Here is a 19,787-nt window from a genome sequence, read left to right as displayed (position 1 = left end):
ATTGCCAAAGCAAAGCCTAAGACAGCACAGTTTTATTGTAGAGTGTGGGTCAGGAAAGACCGGAAGGGATGCAGACTACAATGGCTGAGCGTTCTAGCATATGCTCCGACTCCTACTCCACGGCAGTCACCACAGGGAGGCTTCGCAGCACCCTTTCTTTTGGTCATTGTATAACATACTGCCTTTGACCTGTGGCTCCTAGGTGTCAGCGGAAACTGGATTGAGATCGCCTATGGTACTAGCTCTGGAGCCGTGCGAGTGATTGTGCAGCACCCGGAGACAGTCGGCTCAGGGCCACAGCTCTTCCAGACCTTCACAGTCCACCGCAGCCCTGTTACAAAGATCATGCTGTCTGAGAAGCACCTGGTGTCAGGTACAGTAGGACTCCTGGCAGGCCTCCTGCTACCTGTTCTCCTTTGCGTAGGCAGGGGGAGAGGAGTGGTTCAAGCTTGTGCTGTTACTGGAGGGTGTGGCTTTGACTTGGCCTGCGTGTACTCTATGTGAAACTTACGAAATAACATCTCTACTAGTCTCTGATATTTCCTCATGGCAAATTTCATTTCAAGTATATCAGATCACTGCTGAGATTTCTGTTTCAAAATTTTCTAAGCTTTAACTTTAATTTTGTTTTGTTATCATCATTTTAAAACTAAAGCTGTAGACTTAGATGTATATTTTGATAGTTGATTACCTTGCAAAATGTTAAAAATTTGTAACAGTATATAAAATTATTTGAAAAAAGTAACATTTTGGGGTTTATAGTGTCCTATAATCTCACAGCTTTAAATATTTAGATAATGAAGTAATATTATATGCTAATTTTATAGCATAATGAGGGCCCCTTTTCTTAATTTTTTTTTCTTTGGTTTTTCAAGGCAGTGTTTGCCTGTAGCTATCGAGCCTGTCCTAGACCTAGCTCTTGTAGACCAGGCTGGCCTCGAACTCACAGAGATCCACCTGCCTCTGCCTCCCCCTTTTTTAACAAAGCCAAATTCCACTAGGAATTCCTAGATGATGTCTAGACTTGGTGAAATTTCAGTTGTAACTTGTCTGTAGCACTTGTTTTTGAGGTGCGCTGCCCTCCGTGGAGGAATTTTGCCCAGTGCTTTCGTAAGCATCATTTTCATATATTGACTGTGCTTATTTGAACAGTACTAAAAGATTTTTGTGTCTTACACTGTTCTCAGTGAGTGCTGGGCAGAGCTGGGTGCCTATCTGATGGAGGTGGGTCTTATATCTATCTGTTGTTTTTATTGGTTAACTAATAAAGAAACTGTTTGGCCTTTGATAGGACAGAAAATTAGGTAGGCGGAGTAGACAGAACAGAATGCTGGGAGAAAGAAGTCAAGTCAGATAGTCGCCATGATTTTTTTACTCCAGACAGACACAGGTTAAGATCTTTTTTGGTAAGCTGCCAGCTCGTGGTGTTACACAGAATATTAAAAATGGGTTAGATCAATATGTAAAAATTAGCCAATAAGAGGCTAAAACTAATGAGCCAGGCAGCAATTAAAAACATACAGTTTCCATGTAATTATTTCGGGTAAAGCTAGCCGGGTGGCTGGACACAGCTCCTACGCTCGTAGTACAACACCTGTCCATGAGTGAGTGAATAGCTTGACCTCTGTCAAGCGCCTCACTGGACCACAGATGCCTTTAGCGCCTGTGTGCTTTTCTGAAGTAGCGCTCACCCACCCGCTCCACCCAACCCTTTCTCACTTCTCTTGCTGGTTCCGTGTTCATTTGAGAGTGCTTTCTTAGTCTGTGTGTTCCCTGGTGACTGACTGACTGTCGGTACCATACATGCCGGTCATGCTCTGACTTTTCCTCTGTCAACACCTAGAAAGTTGAAAACCTTTCTGTCTTGCTTCTGTGTATTATGTTCAACAGGCATTCCAAACCTGGGCAAATCAGACGCTTTTATGACTGACAGAGAACTAGGAAGTCACATCATATACAACATCACCATCCACTTACTCACTCTCAAAATTTAGGGTTCCCCCTTGATTTTAACCTGAATGTACCTAGTCCACCAGGAAATGGTTTTTGATGATCTTCCCCATTCTTCACCCAAGTGACTCAAGTCTTTCTCCTGCAGGTACTGGGCAGCTCATCCCATGCCCTATGGAAATACAGACTAGATCTGAGTCCCACTGACTCTTCCTAGCCAACTCCAGATGTCCTGTGTAGCTTGTAGTCTATTTTTCTTTACCTTCTGAACTTTGTCCTCGTGCCAGACAACTTTCTTTGGATTACGAGGCTCTAAACTATTGGCTTTTCTATTTTGTAAGCATGTCTTAGCCTTTTTTGCTCTTGTTATTGTGATTGACATGTTTGGCTTTCACATACTTTTTTGGTCATACTGTCTTTCACACTCTCACCCCCTTCCCTCTGTCCTTGAGGCTCTCACGCACTTCCTCAGTAAGGTCTCCCAGTCTGTTTAAACCTGCCTTGTCTGCTGAGTCTCCCGTGTGTTCTTCATGGGCTCACCCTGTGGTTGTCACTTGTTTGCCTATCATCTGTCTCCTAAGCTGCAGTAGTTGTGTTTCCTTCTCCTCTCCGCACTCAAGGGTAGCTGTTTACACAAAGATGTGGAAATGCTGTGTGGTCTTATGGCACTTAAAGCTCTTAGACATGCCATGCTTTGAGATCCTCATGACTGCCGTTGGTGGCTTTGTTAGTGTAGGGTGAGATGCCAAAGCAGTGCCTAAAACAATTTATATTTCAACACAGAGTATTTATTACATGTAGTGCTGAATCAAGTTTGTCTGGAGTGTTCTGTGTTCTCTGCCTTTCTGCCCCCTGGTGGCTACTGGCGTAAATGCAGCTGTGTTCTTCTGTAGTGTATTTGAAAGTGAAGCTTCACAGGATGGTGGAGGAAGCTTGACTCATCCAGAACTGCTCCAGTTATTTGTCTTCTACTAAATTTGTAAAGTCAGGGGCATTTCCCATAGGATTGGTTGAACCCTTCACTGTGCCTATTGGACTTCACCACGGGCTCGGAAAACTGAGGATTTCATTACTTCTCCCAAGTGCAGAGGAGTCATTGTTATTGTCGCCAAAGCTAATTTCTAAAGTTTGCTGTAGAGTACAAACCGTGATTTTTGTATAGAAATTTTACATTTCTAACATTTATAGATGTTTTCTAAAAATCATTGCAAAATCATTACAAATGGCAAGTTAGTTTTTTTCCCTTGTTAGACCAAGCAAAAAAGTGCCCTTTCTCCCTGGTGGTTTCGTGTTTTGGGTTTATCTTAGCGGTGCTCGTTCTCGGGGACCCACGTTTGGTCCTAGCGTTCATGTCAGATAGCTAATAACTGCCTGCATTCCAGCACCAGGTCTCTGAGTGTGGACACACGTGATAGAGAAGACATTCACATTAAAAATATAGCACACTTTTAATCCCAGAACTTGGGGGGCAGAGGTAGTCAGATCTCTCTGTAATTTCTAGGCCAGCCTGGTCTACATGGTGAGTTCCAGAAGATCCAGGGCTACAGAGAAAGGTCTTGTCTCATAACGACCCCCACCCAAACAAATGTAAATAATCATATTAATAATAATTAAAAGGTTTAACTAAAATATTTTAAAAACCTAATTGAAGTGTGTTTATTGATGCATACGTTTTTGATAGAACTAGTGCCCAGCTCTAGTACAGACTTTATAGTGACTAGGAATGAGTCATTAACAACTGGTTCCTGGGAGGTGTTTGGAAAGTCTCGTCACCAGTTTTCAGGCTCTCCTGGCTTAGGCTGATTAGGGTCTGAGTGGCATAAAACATTTCTCTCTCAAATTTAAAAACCTTTCTCCATTTATATCTTACCAGCTTTTGCCTTGGTTTTATTGTTTGTTTCAAATGTGGTCTTCCTGGCCTGCACTTACTATGTGTTCCAGTCTGGCCTGATGCCGTGCCTCCTTCCACATGTGGCCCCTGCTGTTTTAAAGGAACTCACGGGCTTACTTACATGTCTCATGTTTGCACCAAGAGAGTTCTATTTGGTTCTCTCACTTCAAAACATTATCTTTATTATTGTTAGATTTATTGATTGGTCTTGTGTGCATACATGTTTATGTTTTTGCACATGCCACAGCCCATGTGTGCAGGTCTGAGGGCACCTTGCAGGAGTCAGTTCTCACCTTTGACCGTGTGGGTCCCAGAGATGGAACTCGGTACCATCAGGCTTGGTGGCAAATGTCTATCTGCCAAGTCATCTTCCCAGACCCCGTCTCACTTTGGTTAACTAGGAATAACTGAGCACAGTTTTAGGATAAATATGTGATCTGCCTTTTAAAATGTACTGTGATCTGTTGAATGTCAAGAGGTTGGATTGTTTCAGGGTGGTGTGTGACCCTGTGTTCTTTCCTAGTGTGTGCTGACAACAACCATGTCCGTACATGGACAGTGACACGGTTCAGAGGGATGATCTCCACTCAGCCAGGTTCCACTCCTTTAGCGTCTTTCAAGATCCTGTCCTTGGAGGAGACAGAAAGCCATGGCAGCTATTCCTCTGGCAATGACATAGGTGGGCATCTTCACAAATGGAAACCCAGGACAGGGCATATCATGGGAATTATGTTTTAATTTTGAAAGTCATTCAAACAAAGTATATTTGTGTGTGTGTGTGTGTGTGTGTAAGTGTAGGCTATAGGACTACCTCAGAATGGTGCTGACAGAGGATCTCTACTGGCCTGGCACTCACCAAGTAGTCTAAACTTGCTGGCCATTGACCTCCAAAGATCTGCCAGTCTCTGCCTCTCCAGCATGGGGGTGGCACGCACACAGCAAGCACTTGGCCTGACTTTTTCCCATGCACTCCAGGACTTGAGCTCGGTCTGTGGGCTTTGCCAATGCATCCGTCTTCCCAAGCCCTGTAGTTTTCTTATTAGTTCTGTGAATTCCCAAAATTACATTATTGAAACATTTTTTATTTAAAAAGTTAATCTGGGCGGTGGTGGCGCACGCCTTTAATCCCAGCACTCAGGAGGCAGAGGCAGGCGGATCTACAGAGAAACCCTGTCTCAGAAAACCAAAAAAAAAAAAAAAAAAAATTAAGATAAACAATTTTACTAGCATTTCTTCCTTTAAATGTTATATTCAAATGCTAACCAAGTGTTGTTTCTACTAAAGCTGTGATTGATGACTGTGCATAATTGAAACTTTTCATTTTTTTTCTTTTTTTTTACTATTATTGAGAATAAAATGGAAGCTGGGAAAAGTCATTGTTGTTATTAAATTTGAGTTGTTTGGCCAGCGTGTGCACATCACTGTACTCTGGTCCCAGCGAAAGTGGTACCGTCTGTAAAATAGGGACAGAGATGGTGCTTTCCTTAGGGAGCACTGAGAAAGCTCATGGGGTGAGTGGGTGTGCCCATGCACGTGAGCTGAAGGCTGGGGATGTAAGTCAGTGTGCTTCCCCAGCACATCAGCAAACAACACAGAGCTTGTTATGTGGAAGTTTGTTGTGTGCCACGTACTTTTATGAAAACTGTTAATGAGTGCAATAAAGAAGAGATACTAAACCCCCTGGTGTCTCAGGGCAGGATTCTCTTTTATAGTTTGACTGGTCGTCCCTGCCTTGCCCAGTATAATAGAAGGGAAGTAATTGAGTCACTTTTTTAAAGAATGTATTTTTATTTTATTTGTATGGGTGTTTTACCTACATGTGTATATATACAAGGTTGGAAGAGGACAGCTGATCCCCTGGAACTGGGGTTACATACAGTTGTGAGCTATTCTATGGGCACCGGGCGCTGAACCCGGGTCCTCTACAAAACAGCAAGTGCTTCTAACTTCTCAGCCATCTCTCTAGCTGAAGCTTTTCATTTTCATATTGAAAACTTTTGCGTGCTGCCCCAAATAGGCCAAGTATCCATAGTCCAGAAGTCCACACCCCAGTCATCTTTCCTCTCCTTCCGTCCTGTGTGGGGTGTGAAATTCTGCACCGTGAAGCACGGTTCCCTTCATTCTGTTAGCTCTTTGTTTAGACTGATGTCCTGTCCTTAAGGTGTCTCATTATGGATGTGAAAATTACAAAAGTCAAAACCCTCCAAACTGAAGAAGTGGTCATCCGGGAGCTCTGGACAGTGTGCTCCTGTGATTCTGCGCAAGCACTTGCTTGGTGGCTACTGTTGGTGTGTTTCTCTGGAACTTGATACAAAATTACTGCTTTGTACTTTGTGTCTTAAGAAAATAGAAACATTACCTCCATTGTGGTAATGGAGGCTTCTGATTACTTTAATTCTTTTGAAAAACATTTTATTACATTTTGTGTGCGCACCCGAATGTGCACCCGTGTTCCTGTGCTCCTCTTACCAGAGCACACAAGTGGAGGTCAGAGTAAGTTATTGCAGTCAGTTCTCTCCTGCTGTGTGTGTGCTGGGAACCAAACGGAGGTCATCAGCAGGCCTTAACTGATGAGGCATCTCACCAGCCCCATTACGTCCTATGTATTGAAGTTAATCTTCAGAAGACTTAAACTTTTACATGTAGGCTTTCAAAAAGTAATAGGAATACATGAAGTTTATATCTCTACTTGCCCCTTCTGGAGCTAAGGATCCAGTCCATACTCCCAAGCCTTTTTCTAACTTGTCAGAATCTAAGCATATTGTCACAGGGACCTTCTGGTGCTGATGCTGCAGATCCTTAAGAAACGATTGCCCTCAGTTTATACATCTTTAATGCATAAAATGCAGTTGTGAAGTATTGTGGGACTGAAGAGATGGTTAACAGTTGAGAGGACTCCTGTTCTTCCAGAAGACATGAGTTCAGTTCCCAGCATGCACATGGGGTAGCTCCTGGGGATCCAGTGCCGCCTTCTGGCCTCTGTGGACTCATACACACTGACAGACTCAGACATACTCACACTGACACACTCAGACAAACACTTACGGAGGTATACCCACACTCACACACACAGGAAGAAATAAATCTTGAAAAAATAAATATTGTGTATTTCTATTGTAAAATTTAATGCAGATTAACATACTTTTGCTGTGTGTGTGTTTGTGTGTATGACATTGATTTAGGGCTTGTGCCACAACAGGCATGACAGTTGTTTGGGGAGAGGAGTGTTAGTATTAATGTGCTTTTATAAGTGAAACCATTCTTGCTCTTGTCCAAGCTTTCTGTTTTATGACACAGGGCCATTTGGAGAAAGAGATGATCAGCAAGTGTTTATCCAGAAAGTTGTTCCTATCACTAACAAGCTGTTTGTCAGGCTGTCGTCAACTGGAAAAAGGTAACGAAGGCTTCACAGAAGGACATGTATATTCAGAAGATGCTTTTGTCTCCCAGAATGCAGGTGCAGTTTGCTAGGGGTGGAAGAATGCACTAGAAACGTATTGAGACGAAGTTCTGTGCTAGTTATCTACTAGCAAGGTAACACCCACTCAGAATCGTCGCTGACCCTGATGGAACAGATTGAGAGCCCCACAGAAAGGACAAAACCAAACAAAGAAACCTTTGAATTGAAATATTTTTCATCATGCACAAATATTATATACATTACTTTGTCTCTCAGATGGGACACTACAGAATTCCTGCCAGGGTCATCCTTGGCTGATGGTCACGTGACCTGCCTGACTGCCATAGTTCCCAGTTGGCATCCATATCCCAGATCACATTGTCCTCACTCCTGTGCAGTGGCCTGTCTCACTGTGTCCTGTGCTTGTGCAGCAGGCTGCCACTCTGGTCCTGAGTGCTGCACATTGGGGCTTTCTTTGTCTTCAGAGATGATTTGTCTGATTTTAATGGTGGATTTCATGGCAGACAGATGTACTAAATTCTAAAACTACCCTTGATTAGCTACTTAAATTCAACCTAAGTGGTCTCATTGGTTGCCTGACGAAGGTTCTGCTGTCTAGAGAGTGTACCTTAAGGTAAAGTAATAAAAGCAGAAGCCTTTACAGTTGCTGACTCAGTGGACATTGTAGAAGTGAGCTTTCACTTGTTTTGATTCCCTTTGAAAACCATCATCCCTAGCTTTGCTGATCCCCCCCACACACACACAGGCTGGACAAGTGAGCAAGCCTAATTCCTAGTGGTAGTCATTAAGCAGACAGTTTCTTTTCGAGGTTGCTGGTGCTGTTGATGTTTCTAGAGTTCCCTGCTTGCCTCTCTTTGGCCTGTCTCTGTTTACATGGCATGTTCCTGAATATACTCTGAGATTGGGTAGGTTTTATTTTCATCTAGATTGCATGTAGTCATTAGTAATTTTTGACAGAAGTCCAGAAAACGACTAATGCACCTAAACCATCCCACAGATGGAGTGTGTCCTTAGAACCATCTCACAGATGGAGTGTGTCCTTAGAACCATCCTACAGATGGAGTGTGTCCTTAGAACATCCTACAGATGGAGTGTGTCCTTAGAACCGTCCCACAGATGGAGTGTGTCCTTAGAACCGTCCCACAGATGGAGTGTGTCCTTAGAACCGTCCCACAGATGGAGTGTGTCCTTAGAACCGTCCCACAGATGGAGTGTGTCCTTAGAACCGTCCCACAGATGGAGTGTGTCCTTAGAACCGTCTCACAGATGGAGTGTGTCCTTAGAACCGTCCCACAGATGGAGTGTGTCCTTAGAACTGTCTCACAGATGGAGTGTGTCCTTAGAACCGTCTCACAGATAGGGAATGTGTTCTTAGAACCGTCTCACAGATGGAGTGTGTCCTTAGAACCGTCCCACAGATGGAGTGTGTCCTTAGAACTGTCCCACAGATGGAGTGTGTCCTTAGAACCATCTCACAGATGGAGTGTGTCCTTAGAACATCCTACAGATGGAGTGTGTCCTTAGAACATCCTACAGATGGAGTGTGTCCTTAGAACCGTCCCACAGATGGAGTGTGTCCTTAGAACCGTCCCACAGATGGAGTGTGTCCTTAGAACTGTCTCACAGATAGGGAATATGTTCTTAGAACCGTCTCACAGATGGAGTGTGTCCTTAGAACTGTCCCACAGATGGAGTGTGTCCTTAGAACTGTCCTACAGATGGAGTGTGTCCTTAGAACCATCCTACAGATGGAGTGTGTTCTTAGAACCATCTCACAGATGGAGTGTGTCCTTAGAACTGTCTCACAGATAGGGAATATGTTCTTAGAACCATCTCACAGATGGAGTGTGTCCTTAGAACTGTCCCACAGATGGAGTGTGTCCTTAGAACATCCCACAGATGGAGTGTGTCCTTAGAACATCCCACAGATGGAGTGTGTTCTTAGAACCGTCCTACAGATAGGGAGTGCCTTTTCTGCCCTGCTGGGGCACCAGATGTGCATATGTGAATAAAATAACCTTTTTGAAATTTCTACCAATTGAAATAAATAAGAAATCACTTAGTCTGCTAGTGTGATCATAGCAGACCTTACAGGTGGGGAATTAGTTAATGTTTACACTAGATGGTTTACTCCAGCATGTGTGGCCTGTGTGGCTAACAGGACTGGCTGCTCCGCTGGCTGTGCCCACTGAGCTTCATCTACACCCCAGTGGCATGGGTGTTTCACACTCCCCCCTCAGGTGCTGTCCTCTCAATTGCCTATCCCCAGTTGTTCCTTTTTTGCTGAGCTGCTTCGTTCATACGCAGTTCTGGAACTTTTGTGAGTTTACATTGTAAAAGGTTGTGCACAAGCTTGGTGGTTTTTCTCTCTCAGCATCAGTATATTCCTTTACTCTCATTGCTCCCCTCCCTCTTCCCTTTCTCTCTGTTTTCTCACCTTTTCCTTCTGAAGACTTCCTCATTCCCAAGATGGCTTTTGTGACCAAATTATGTCTCTCTCTTTCAGTTGAGAACACACTAATATATGAGAAGTTTTTCTTATTCAGAAAAACAAGACTTGATTTTTCTGTCAATTCTCTTTGAGCATTTTAAAACTATTTTAGGTACATGTTCACTTGTGTGACTTTGAAAATCAGAACTTACTGAAATGCTTGAGTTGTACAATGTAAGTCATTGCACCCTTCAGTCTACAGTGTTCTGTCTTTGCAGGATCTGTGAGATCCAGGCTGTTGACTGCACTACAATATCCTCGTTCACTGTGAGAGAGTGCGAGGGCTCCAGCAGGATGGGCTCACGGCCAAGGCGCTACTTGTTCACAGGCCACACGAACGGCAGCATCCAAATGTGGGACCTGACCACGGCTATGGACATGGTCAACAAGAGCGAGGACAAGGGTAAGCAGCCATGCAGTGGTGGAGGCAGAGACCACACCCAAATAATCACACAGAAACTATATTAATTACAACACTGCTTGGCCTACGGCTCAGGCTTATTCCTACCTAACTCTTATATCTTCAATTAGCCCATTTCTATTAATCTGTATATTGCTACAAGGCTGTGGCTTACCGGAAAGGTTCTGGCATCTTTCTCCTTTGGCAGCTACATGGCATCTCCCTGACTCTGCCTATTCTCTCTATATATATCTCTTCTAGCCTGGCTATATTCTGCCCTGCCATAGGCCAAAGCAACTTTTTTATTAACCATTGGTAATAAAACATTTTCACAGCATACAGAGGGGAATCCCACATCATAGTACAATTTTGTCACAATCTGACCTTTGACCTCAAATTTTAATGAATGCTTCCTTCTCTCCTCAGATGCGGGCGGCCCCACTGAGGAGGAGCTGCTGAAGCTGTTGGACCAGTGTGACCTGAGTGCGTCCCGCTGTGCTACCCCCAACATCAGTCCTGCCACGTCTGTCCTTCAGCACAGCCGCCTTCGAGAGTCCAACTCCAGGTGGGTCAGAGAGTAGGGAGTACATCCTAAATGAACTTGGTTTCTCCGGGAAAGCGTCTGTTGCTGTAAGCTTGAAGTCAGATTCAGTGATATTGAATTGTTCAAATATTAATCAATTTTTATTTGTATGCATAGCACATTCTTTTCATAGGAAAACATTTTAAACTTTTATTGAGTTTTTTTTTCTTTGACAGTTTCATCCATGTATAATGTGCGAGGAAAACATATTGTGCTCTTTCATGAATGTGGTGTGTGCTGTGATTGCCCTCTGGACTTCATACATGCCAAACACGCTCTTTACCACTGAGCCCTCCAGTGATACACTTCCCCAACAAGACCACAGCTGAGCCTTCACAAGCAGCATCACCAATTGGGGAACAAGGGTCTAAATGCCTGAGACTGTGGGGACATTTATCATTCCAACCACTGTAGGGAATGATCGTCATTCTGTGATCAGGAACTCACTGTGTTAGGGTTCTCTAGAGTCACCGAACATAGAACACGAATCTCTCTATATATAAATATACGGAATTTACTGGAATGACTGCCAGGCTGCAGTCCATCTATTGCAGCAGTGGCTACCTGAATGGAAAGTCCAAGAATCTAGAGCTGTTCCGTCCCACGAGGCTGGGCATCTCAGCTGGTCTTGTGTATGTGCTGGAGTCCCGAAGAAGTGGACTCCAGTGCCAGTGAGAGAATGGACGTACTGACAGGAGAGGGCAGGCAGAGAGCAAACCCTTCCTTCTTCCATTGTCCCTATGTAGGCTTCCAGCAGAGGGTGTGGCCCGGATTAAAGGTATGCCTTCCCACCTCAAGGTGGGGATCACAAGTGTGTGCCCTCCATTTCTGGATTGTGGTTCATCCCAGATACAGTCAAGTTGACAACCAAGAATAGCCATCACACTTACCCTGTGTTAGGAAGATCACTTATCAATTGGATACTTTGTGGAGTTTTCGTTCTTATTGCTCAGGTTCAATGCTAATCAAAAGTAGTTACGTTATCTTGTCTAATTTCATATTAAGGCATTGTGTACTTAGTATAGTAAAGTGCTTTGCCTTTTTCAACCATATTGACAAAAACTTTCAAATTCTAAGAATCCAAGGGCCAAATAATTGAATTACATTGATTCCTTATTGGTTTTAGCATCTATTTTCCTTTTTCCCGTGCTATTCAGAATTTTGGCTTGATTGTGAATGCATGTGTGGTATTAGTTACATTGGTAATTGTATGTAATATGGTGTGCTTGACAAATGCATTCTTATAGAGAGGTGTGGATAGTAATATGCATTATATGTTTTTATGATGTTTTAGTTGGCTTTTTAACTGCTTGAGATATGCTCCTGAGACCTGGAAGTAAAATCATAACTTGTCATTTTAAAATCTGTCTTTCAGCCTTCAGCTCCAGCACCATGAAACCATCCATGAAGCAGCCACTTATGGCGCCACGCGGCCTTACCGAGAGAGCCCTTTGTTAGCCAGAGCGAGGAGAACTGAGAGTTTCCACAGCTACAGAGACTTCCAGACACTTAATCTCAACAGAAACTTAGAGAGAGCTGTTCCAGAAAATGGTCACGTGGGTCCCGTGCAGGCTGAAGTGAGAGGGGCAGTGGGGGAGTGCGGTGCTGAGAGAAGGTCCCCTGGGACAGAGCTAAGATGTGGGAAGGAGTTAGAGGGGGGGTTGGAAGTGCAGAAAACCACTGAAGGGTTGTCAGAGTCCAAGAAAAGATCAGCGGAGGATGAAACCGAGCATAAAGTGGAATTACGAAAGAAAGGATTTGAAACAGGAGGATTCCTTGGAAGAAAGAAGGTTCCCCATCTGGCTTCCTCACCAAGTACCTCCGATGGAGGGACCGACTCTCCTGGTACAGCATCCCCATCTCCAACAAAGACCGCTCCGTCACCTCGGCACAAAAAGAGTGATTCCTCGGGCCAAGAGTACAGCTTGTGAACTCACCCAGTGCATGGTAGTTTCGGGAAATTTACACGGAGAATAAAATTCCCTAGGTTTCTCACTACATTGGCTTTTACATCAAAACACTATAGGATACAATTTGACCAGGTAAGTGTCTTCTGAGCCGGCTCTCCTGAGGCAGGAGCAGAGCCTACCCTCCTAAGGAGGCACAGTGGTGCGATCCTTGGCAGCTCGGAAGTAGCCTACTCCCGCAGGTGGGCACACGTAACAGCGGTTTGTAAGCGGAATCATTCCGTGTCCCCTCTATGCTGCTCTTTTGTCCCAGCACCGTGGTAACCATGGTAGTGCCCTTAGAACATGTGAGGCAGCGGACCATGTTCCTAATCAGTTGCTCAAGACTTATCTTGCAGTGGTACCCTAATGTTAATCACAGAATCTCCTTGGAGTGTGGCTCCCAACCCTTGTGATTGCGAAGTGTTTACTAGATACCTGATGAGGTGCTATGTTGTGAAGAAGTCTCATGTGACTCAAACACTATTTCTGGAGCCCAGGTTCCACTGTGCACTACGTCTTTAGGGTTGTTTTGTTTCATTGTGGTCATTCCTGATCCTTGTTGTTGGGAGATGATGCAGCATGCGTCACCAGTGTTTGATACCTGAAGTCTGTCCAGTGGGGACAACTGTCCGTTTCTGAGTAGATGAAAGAATAACGACAGGGAGCTTGGTGTCCAGAAGGGCGGCCCTCCATTTGCTGGTCCTCCCTACTTCAGGACCCATTATGTTTGTGCAGTGTCTTACGGGATTGGAGTTCTAGATTTGGAGTTAAATGCTTCCATCTGTAAAACTGTTGTTTTGACTTATTTTGAACTCTGAGGGCAAAAGAAAAATTTTTGTACATTTTCTTCATTCCATTGGGATGGTTTACATATTTCTGCAAATGGAGAAAATGTAACTGTAAACCCATGAGCATTCACTAGTAATGATGTATAATTCCCATTCCCAGAAGTATAATGACGTTGGAAAAAAAAATTCTTTAAAATTAACTATATTGTCAGTGATTTCACAAAAAAAAAAAAAAACCCTTGTATTTATTTGTCGATTAAATCAAATGAGAAAGGTTAAGGCAGTGTGTCTTCAGTTCTTTAAGGAATACTATCCTGTTTAAGTTTTAAGCTCTACAACATGTGTTTGTAGAGAAGCAACATTGTATTTACCATGTAAGAAGACCACTAAAGAACAGAGTGCAAATTGGTTGGGATTAAAATTTCATAGAAAGATGATGTGAACCTTAATCCCATCCTGACAATTGGAGGCTGGCCTGGGCTCCATCATGAACCTCCGTCTCAAACATGGAAGAGTACCTTGACTGAAGAAAGCATGGATTGCAGATTCTGCAGGCCTAGCCTTGTGTCTCCCGTCTGTAGGAGAGTGGCTTCCACTTTTCCAGGTCGCTGTGCCCCCGTTGCCAAGGTTGTGACTCAAGTACAATATGAAACACATCTGGTGAAAGCAGTGCAGGCCGTTTGGTTGCAGTTCTTCTGAGTGAGGTAAGTATTCTCATCTCACAGGGGATTGCAGACAGGGCGTAAGCTTAGCCAGTGGCCGAGCCAGCTTTTGGACTGAGGTCTTCTGTCTGAAAAACCTAGTTTCCTTCCTGGCTCCCTCATCAGGATTACTTGGCATTAAATAGAGCTGTCCTAGCCCCGTTCCAACATTTGGTGCATTTGAGTCTCTGGTAGGGACTCATTTTGGAAAGGGAGCTGCCATTGGTTTTAATGCACCCTGGATCAGAACATGCTCCCCACATTCTGGTTTCTTTAATAGGTATGCCTCTCTCGTTTTCTATGTGTAATTCAGGATTGCTAGAATAGTCCCTCGTAAGTTTATTAAACTTAGTTCACATTTAAATATCTATTTGCAGCATCTTGGCATGTATTGTGACTGTATTATTTTGCCTGTCCTTTTCTCTTCTCACTGGTTGTATTTTTATGTAGATGCCAACATGAATGCTAGAGGAGCGTGGTAAACTCTAGATTCCGAAACTCTTGGGTTCTTCATCTATGTAGCTGATGTCAAGGGAGAGCTAGAGGAGCACAGGTGGACAGGAAGGCTGGAGTCTTCTTGTTCCCAGAAGACGGTGGGAGGAGAAATGACAGGAAGGCATACGGAAGGTTGTCTAGACAGGACAGACTGGGGAGGGAAAGACTCAAGGGCTTTATAAAGTACAACCTAGAGTCCCTTCAGCAGACTCTAGACTTTGGGTCCCTCTCAGCCTGAAGGGATAAAGCTGTGCCTTTTGCTTTCCTGGCAACTGGGTCTTGTTTTTTTCCCAGATGTAGAATTCTTTGTCCAGTCCTGGGAAAGTGCTCAGTGATCCCATAGACAAGCCAGCACCTCATTACATTTTCTCCGAAACTCACCCAGGTTTTAGATGACATCTATGCAAGTATGCCTGACTGACAACCAGAAGGACTCGGGTCCCCTTTGCTGCAGTGGAACTCCACTACCTGCAAGGTCAGAATCCCCAGTTAGTGCCCCCCCCCCCGAAGGGGGTAGCAGGTTGGTAGAGTTGCGCTCATCTCCCTCCCCCCCAAAGGGGGTAGCAGGTTGGTAGAGTTGCGCTCATCCCCCCCAGAAGTGGGTAGCGGGTTGGTAGAGTTGCGCTCATCTCCCCTGAGAAGGGGATAGCAGGTGGATAGCGCAGTGCACTTTTAGCTTGTGATTGGGTGGGGAGTTCTGCTGCCACTCCTTAGCCAAGAAGCACAAGTGTGGGACCCCAATAATAAGAACATTGATAGTCACTGGTCATATTCCTGATTCCTCACTGGGTCTGCATGGAGAATGTAACTCGGGCCATCCTCAAATTTAAGCTGAGTACAGGCACCTGGGCATGGGCTGCCTGGACAAGGAAAATCTTGTGCAATTTTATTTTTTGAGCTGTTCTAGTACTAGTATTATCTTATGACAGCAGAGAAAGTGGTGCTGAGCTTGCCCTGGTTTGAGGTAGAGTGCACCTGAAATTCCAGTTGATGCCACTGGGTGGGAGGGAGAGAGGGAGACAGAGAGGGGAGGGAGAACAAGTTGATCCTTGCTCTTCACTGGAGCTCTTAAAATATATACTGTTGCGGGGAGGCCGAGGAACAGGGTCTCCCATAGCTGCACCGCCTGGTTGATGAAGCTCTGACCTTACAAATGCTCCATCCACACATCTTTTCCAGACCAGGCCCTGCACCCCACACACTTACTGTGTGCAAAACTCTGTGTTTGCATTGGAAGAGACAGTGGGCCCCAGATGGAAGAGCACTGGCTGTGGAGCTGGGGGGGGGGGAGTGGCAATAGCAGAGCTGCGTACACTTGTAGGAGGCCCTGGGTCTGCTCTTGCTTTCAGCACTGCTGTAGTCAGCCCATGCAGGAAATGGAAACATTGAAGGAGCGGTGTGGTAATGGAGGCTTCTGATTACTTTAATTCTTTTGAAAAACATTTTATTACATTTTGTGTGCGCACCCGAATGTGCACTCGTGTTCCTGTGCTCCTCTTACCAGAGCACACAGGTGGAGGTCAGAGTAAGTTATTGCAGTCAGTTCTCTCCTGCTGTGTGTGTGCTGGGAACCAAACGGAGGTCATCAGCAGGCCTTAACTGATGAGGCATCTCACCAGCCCCATTACGTCCTATGTATTGAAGTTAATCTTCATCTCAAGACTTAAACTTTTACATGTAGGCTTTCAAAACTTACTGGTTTCTGAAGGAGGCTGAAGAGCCTTCCCAGCCATGTGCTTCTGGACTATGACTGCAAGACCTGGGAAACGCATGTGAGTTTGCAGTAGTGCAGCGCCAGGTGCAGGACAGGCTGCTGCAACCAACAAAGAAGGCTATCCTGCTCAGTTGGGAGGCTGGAGGGGAAGGCTCCATAGGTCTTCTTAACTGCTTTCTGCCCGCCCCCCATCTCCAGTGGGCAGAGCCTCTTTGCTTCATTTCTGTATCTGCTTCTCCTCCAGCTCTGCACTTGGTGAACTACTGGGTACTGGCAATGTCTTAACCTTGGCCTTCAGATCATGTGAAGCCGGAGCAGAGCCAGGCCCATCACGTGGTGTGTGCTCTCTGAGCACAAAAGTTTGTGTGGCTTAATGTCACTTTGAGGCATACAAAGTGGCTCTTTAAAGCAAGCTAATATTCTGAGGGACGGTGACATCAGATACCTTAGAAACCAACGGAACTGTGAGTACCTGGGCCCAAGTCCATGCAGGGACAGACAAGGGGACAAGATGGCCCCAAGAAAGACGAGAGGAGGAACTGGGAGCTATAGGGAACTGGGGCACAGGTAGGTGTACAGATCCCGCTGCTCAGTCTAGCCTCTGCCCAGGACGAACAGGGTGGGATACTGTCTTTCCTCCTCTGTCTCAGTGCAGATGGGACAAACAGGTTCCAGATGGGTTCCAGATTCTACCATCATCCACTCAGCTGCTTCCTATAGCACTAGGCATAACTAGATTCTCAGACACTCAGGACAAAACCTTCTGATTCTCTTTTGTCAGATTTAGCCTCAGTTTATTCTGGGATGTTCCCCTCACATGAGATGATGGGAGAATCCACACCCGCCTTTGTTCATAGAGTCTACTCATTAGAAGAACTGAGAGGAAAAACAGTTTTTCGGGTTGTCTGCCTCCATTTGCAAACACCCAGAAATTGTGGGTACAAGCAGTTGCCCCTCAAGTCTAACTGGGAAGGGTTTCCAGTTAGACCACTGAGAAAGGCAGACCAACTTGATCCTCCCTGATCGTGGGTGCTCACTCTAGTGCCCAATGAGAGTGTTATAGTTTAAAGGCTCCAAAAGAAAACTTTACTGTATCGGTTCATCCCTGTTCGTATAGGACAACCCAGTAGGTGATGAGATTCATCTGAGCCGGTCTTTCCTGGTTAGAAGGACAGGTAGTTTGGGCCCAGCCAGTTGTCAGTGGACTCAAGCACTTAAGTCTATTGTAAATCACTCTGTGAGTTTTTACAAAAAGCAAATGATGCCTTGTGTGTGCTTTCAATTCTTCTGTGCTCTTTGAGTCCTCTGAGAAGCAGATGTCGTACCCAGGCATTTCCTGGGTCAGGCTGGCCCTCTTCTCCTGCCACAGAATCAAACAGTAAAGGCATCATGACTTTCTCCTGATGAAAATAAAGCAGCCAGTGAAAAAACAAACCATCCTACGTCCAGCGCCAGAGCTTTCTTTACTGTTACTCAGTGTTGTGGTGGGTCATGTGCTGTGTGAAGACTGTGTTCTGTAAGGTTTACCTGGGAACTCACCAAGCCCCGCAGTGTAGTGGTGTGTACACAGGTGATTTTAAGTTACTACAAATGTAGTTTGGATTCAATTTTGTTTTATTAAGGTGCTGTTACATAACACTATCTTTGGAGCCAAACAACTGCCGTGGCATCAGCCCAGCCAACGTGCAAAGATGGTCACAGGTAGGTTTGTTCATGTTATTAAATCTAATAAGAAAGCCGGAAAGCTTAGACAAGTTACAGAAGACAAGTTACAGAAGGTATGTAACAGGTCAGAGTTCAGTACATTGATGTCAAACTTCTGCTTAAATCAGTGGGGTTAATTGATCTACTTTGATCTACTCTGTCACAATAACAAGGACTGGCTTAAAGAACAAAATCATATCTAAGCAAAGTTGTAAGCGTTTGATCCCCCACTTTATATTTACATATTACTCAAAAGTACCAGACTGACTGAAGTGTTCGGGAACCATGGTCAGAGGGATTAATAAAAGGAAGGATATTTCTGCCTTTCTTCTCAAGGTCAGCTAGGTCCCAAGGGATCTCTGAGGCATAACTGTAGGGGATCTAACTTGTTCAGGGAGGCTTTGGAGAAGCCATCCAGTCAGCCCTAACTGTGGTCAGCCTCAGAGAAGCCTGTCAGCAGAGGGAAATTTCCTCCATGCTTCCACCGATGAAGCCATGGGCAAACAAGGATTCCACCCTCACGTAGATGGAACAACTGTAAAAGGCCAGAGGAGCCCCAGAGGTTCGTTCCTCTCAAGCCCCTGAGGAGCAGACCTCAAATGGCCTTCATAGTTACTGCCTGAATGGTTTGAAACACACAGCAGGCCCACATCACCAAAGAATACAATGATTGCTGTGTTTCCTTCTTAGACACTAGGGCTTAGTCCTCAGGAGGTGTTGTTCAGACAGTATTTCTCACTAATGATCAAAAAAATGCTGCCCAGATGTAGGACCTACCTGCAGCCATGAGAGATAGGCCCCCTGTTGCCGTAACCTACAGATTAAATGAGATAAAGCTTAGCAGACTGGCCAGTTCAGTTTTCATTCCCAAAGGTATAAAACTTTTGGCAAGGCAGGAAAATGCATGTTGAGACAGGGGTAGAAGTGTTTAATCCCGGTCTGTGCTTTGACACTTTAGGGTGGCGAGTGACTAGGAGCTGCTGTGCCTCAAGTTTGGATGACAGTCAGTACCCTGGAAGAACAGTAGCCGTAGACTCTTGGATCACGGGAGTAAATAGTGGCTTTTAAGCAAAATAAGTGAGTTTGTCCTTCATAAAGGTCCACAAGATATTGTCACATAAACTCAGAAAAATTTCCTAGGACTTTTAAGACTGAAGAAAAGGTTTTCTGATGGAAGAGAAGTTCATAATTTATGAAAAGTTGACTGATGATCTCACAGGTTTTAGTTCTCTAACAAGCGAAGGTTTTCCAGCTGTCATAGCCTGGGTTGTGGGCATGAGCTGCTGCACCACACCTGCTCTGTGATCCTTTCCCCCGTGATGTGTGCTTCAGTGTGGAGCTGTGACTGCTAGCGTGGGTATTGCTTATGGGCTTTCAGTCTCCTCTTAGCAGACTTGCTTGGGTTTAACCAGTGGCATCTCATTGCTGATAACAAGTGTGTGCCATCTTGAAATGGCCCAGTGTCACCAGCCGAACCCAGAGAACTGCTTGCTTTATCCACAAAACCAGGAGGCAATGCAAGCATCCACATGTTGATATAATTCCTTATCTGAGACAATCAGAGAAGTAATAGGTCCTCATAGGAAAAATTAAAAAAATTTTGCTTCTTTGTTTTTCAGCTTTTATGACATGTTGTAATAACTGGAAAAAAACAGGATACAGACCATGCACTCCAGGTTTCCTTGTTACACTTCCATTCT

General features: G+C 44.7%; 1 protein-coding gene across 2 annotated transcripts in view; it reads left to right on the top strand.

Moving 5' to 3' along the window:
• The window catches only part of Kctd3 (potassium channel tetramerization domain containing 3), a 42,511-nt gene extending 28,792 nt beyond the window's left edge, over positions 1 to 13,719 (top strand). Inside the window, exons 11-16 of one of the 2 annotated variants that reach the window (XM_057770397.1) lie at positions 203 to 373; positions 4,365 to 4,520; positions 7,139 to 7,235; positions 9,972 to 10,156; positions 10,580 to 10,718; positions 12,112 to 13,719. In XM_057770397.1, coding sequence (XP_057626380.1) covers positions 203 to 373; positions 4,365 to 4,520; positions 7,139 to 7,235; positions 9,972 to 10,156; positions 10,580 to 10,718; positions 12,112 to 12,667 — 1,304 coding nt within the window. In that variant the 3' untranslated portion in view covers positions 12,668 to 13,719. The remainder of the gene's footprint in view (positions 1 to 202; positions 374 to 4,364; positions 4,521 to 7,138; positions 7,236 to 9,971; positions 10,157 to 10,579; positions 10,719 to 12,111) is intronic. The other variant, XM_057770396.1, reaches the window with a different exon arrangement.
• The last annotated feature ends 6,068 nt before the right edge of the window (positions 13,720 to 19,787 follow it).

The sequence above is a fragment of the Chionomys nivalis genome, chromosome 5 (assembly GCF_950005125.1).
Source record: "Chionomys nivalis chromosome 5, mChiNiv1.1, whole genome shotgun sequence".
In the NCBI taxonomy this organism is placed as follows: Eukaryota; Metazoa; Chordata; class Mammalia; order Rodentia; family Cricetidae; genus Chionomys; species Chionomys nivalis.
This window is presented reverse-complemented; position numbering and strand designations above follow the sequence as displayed.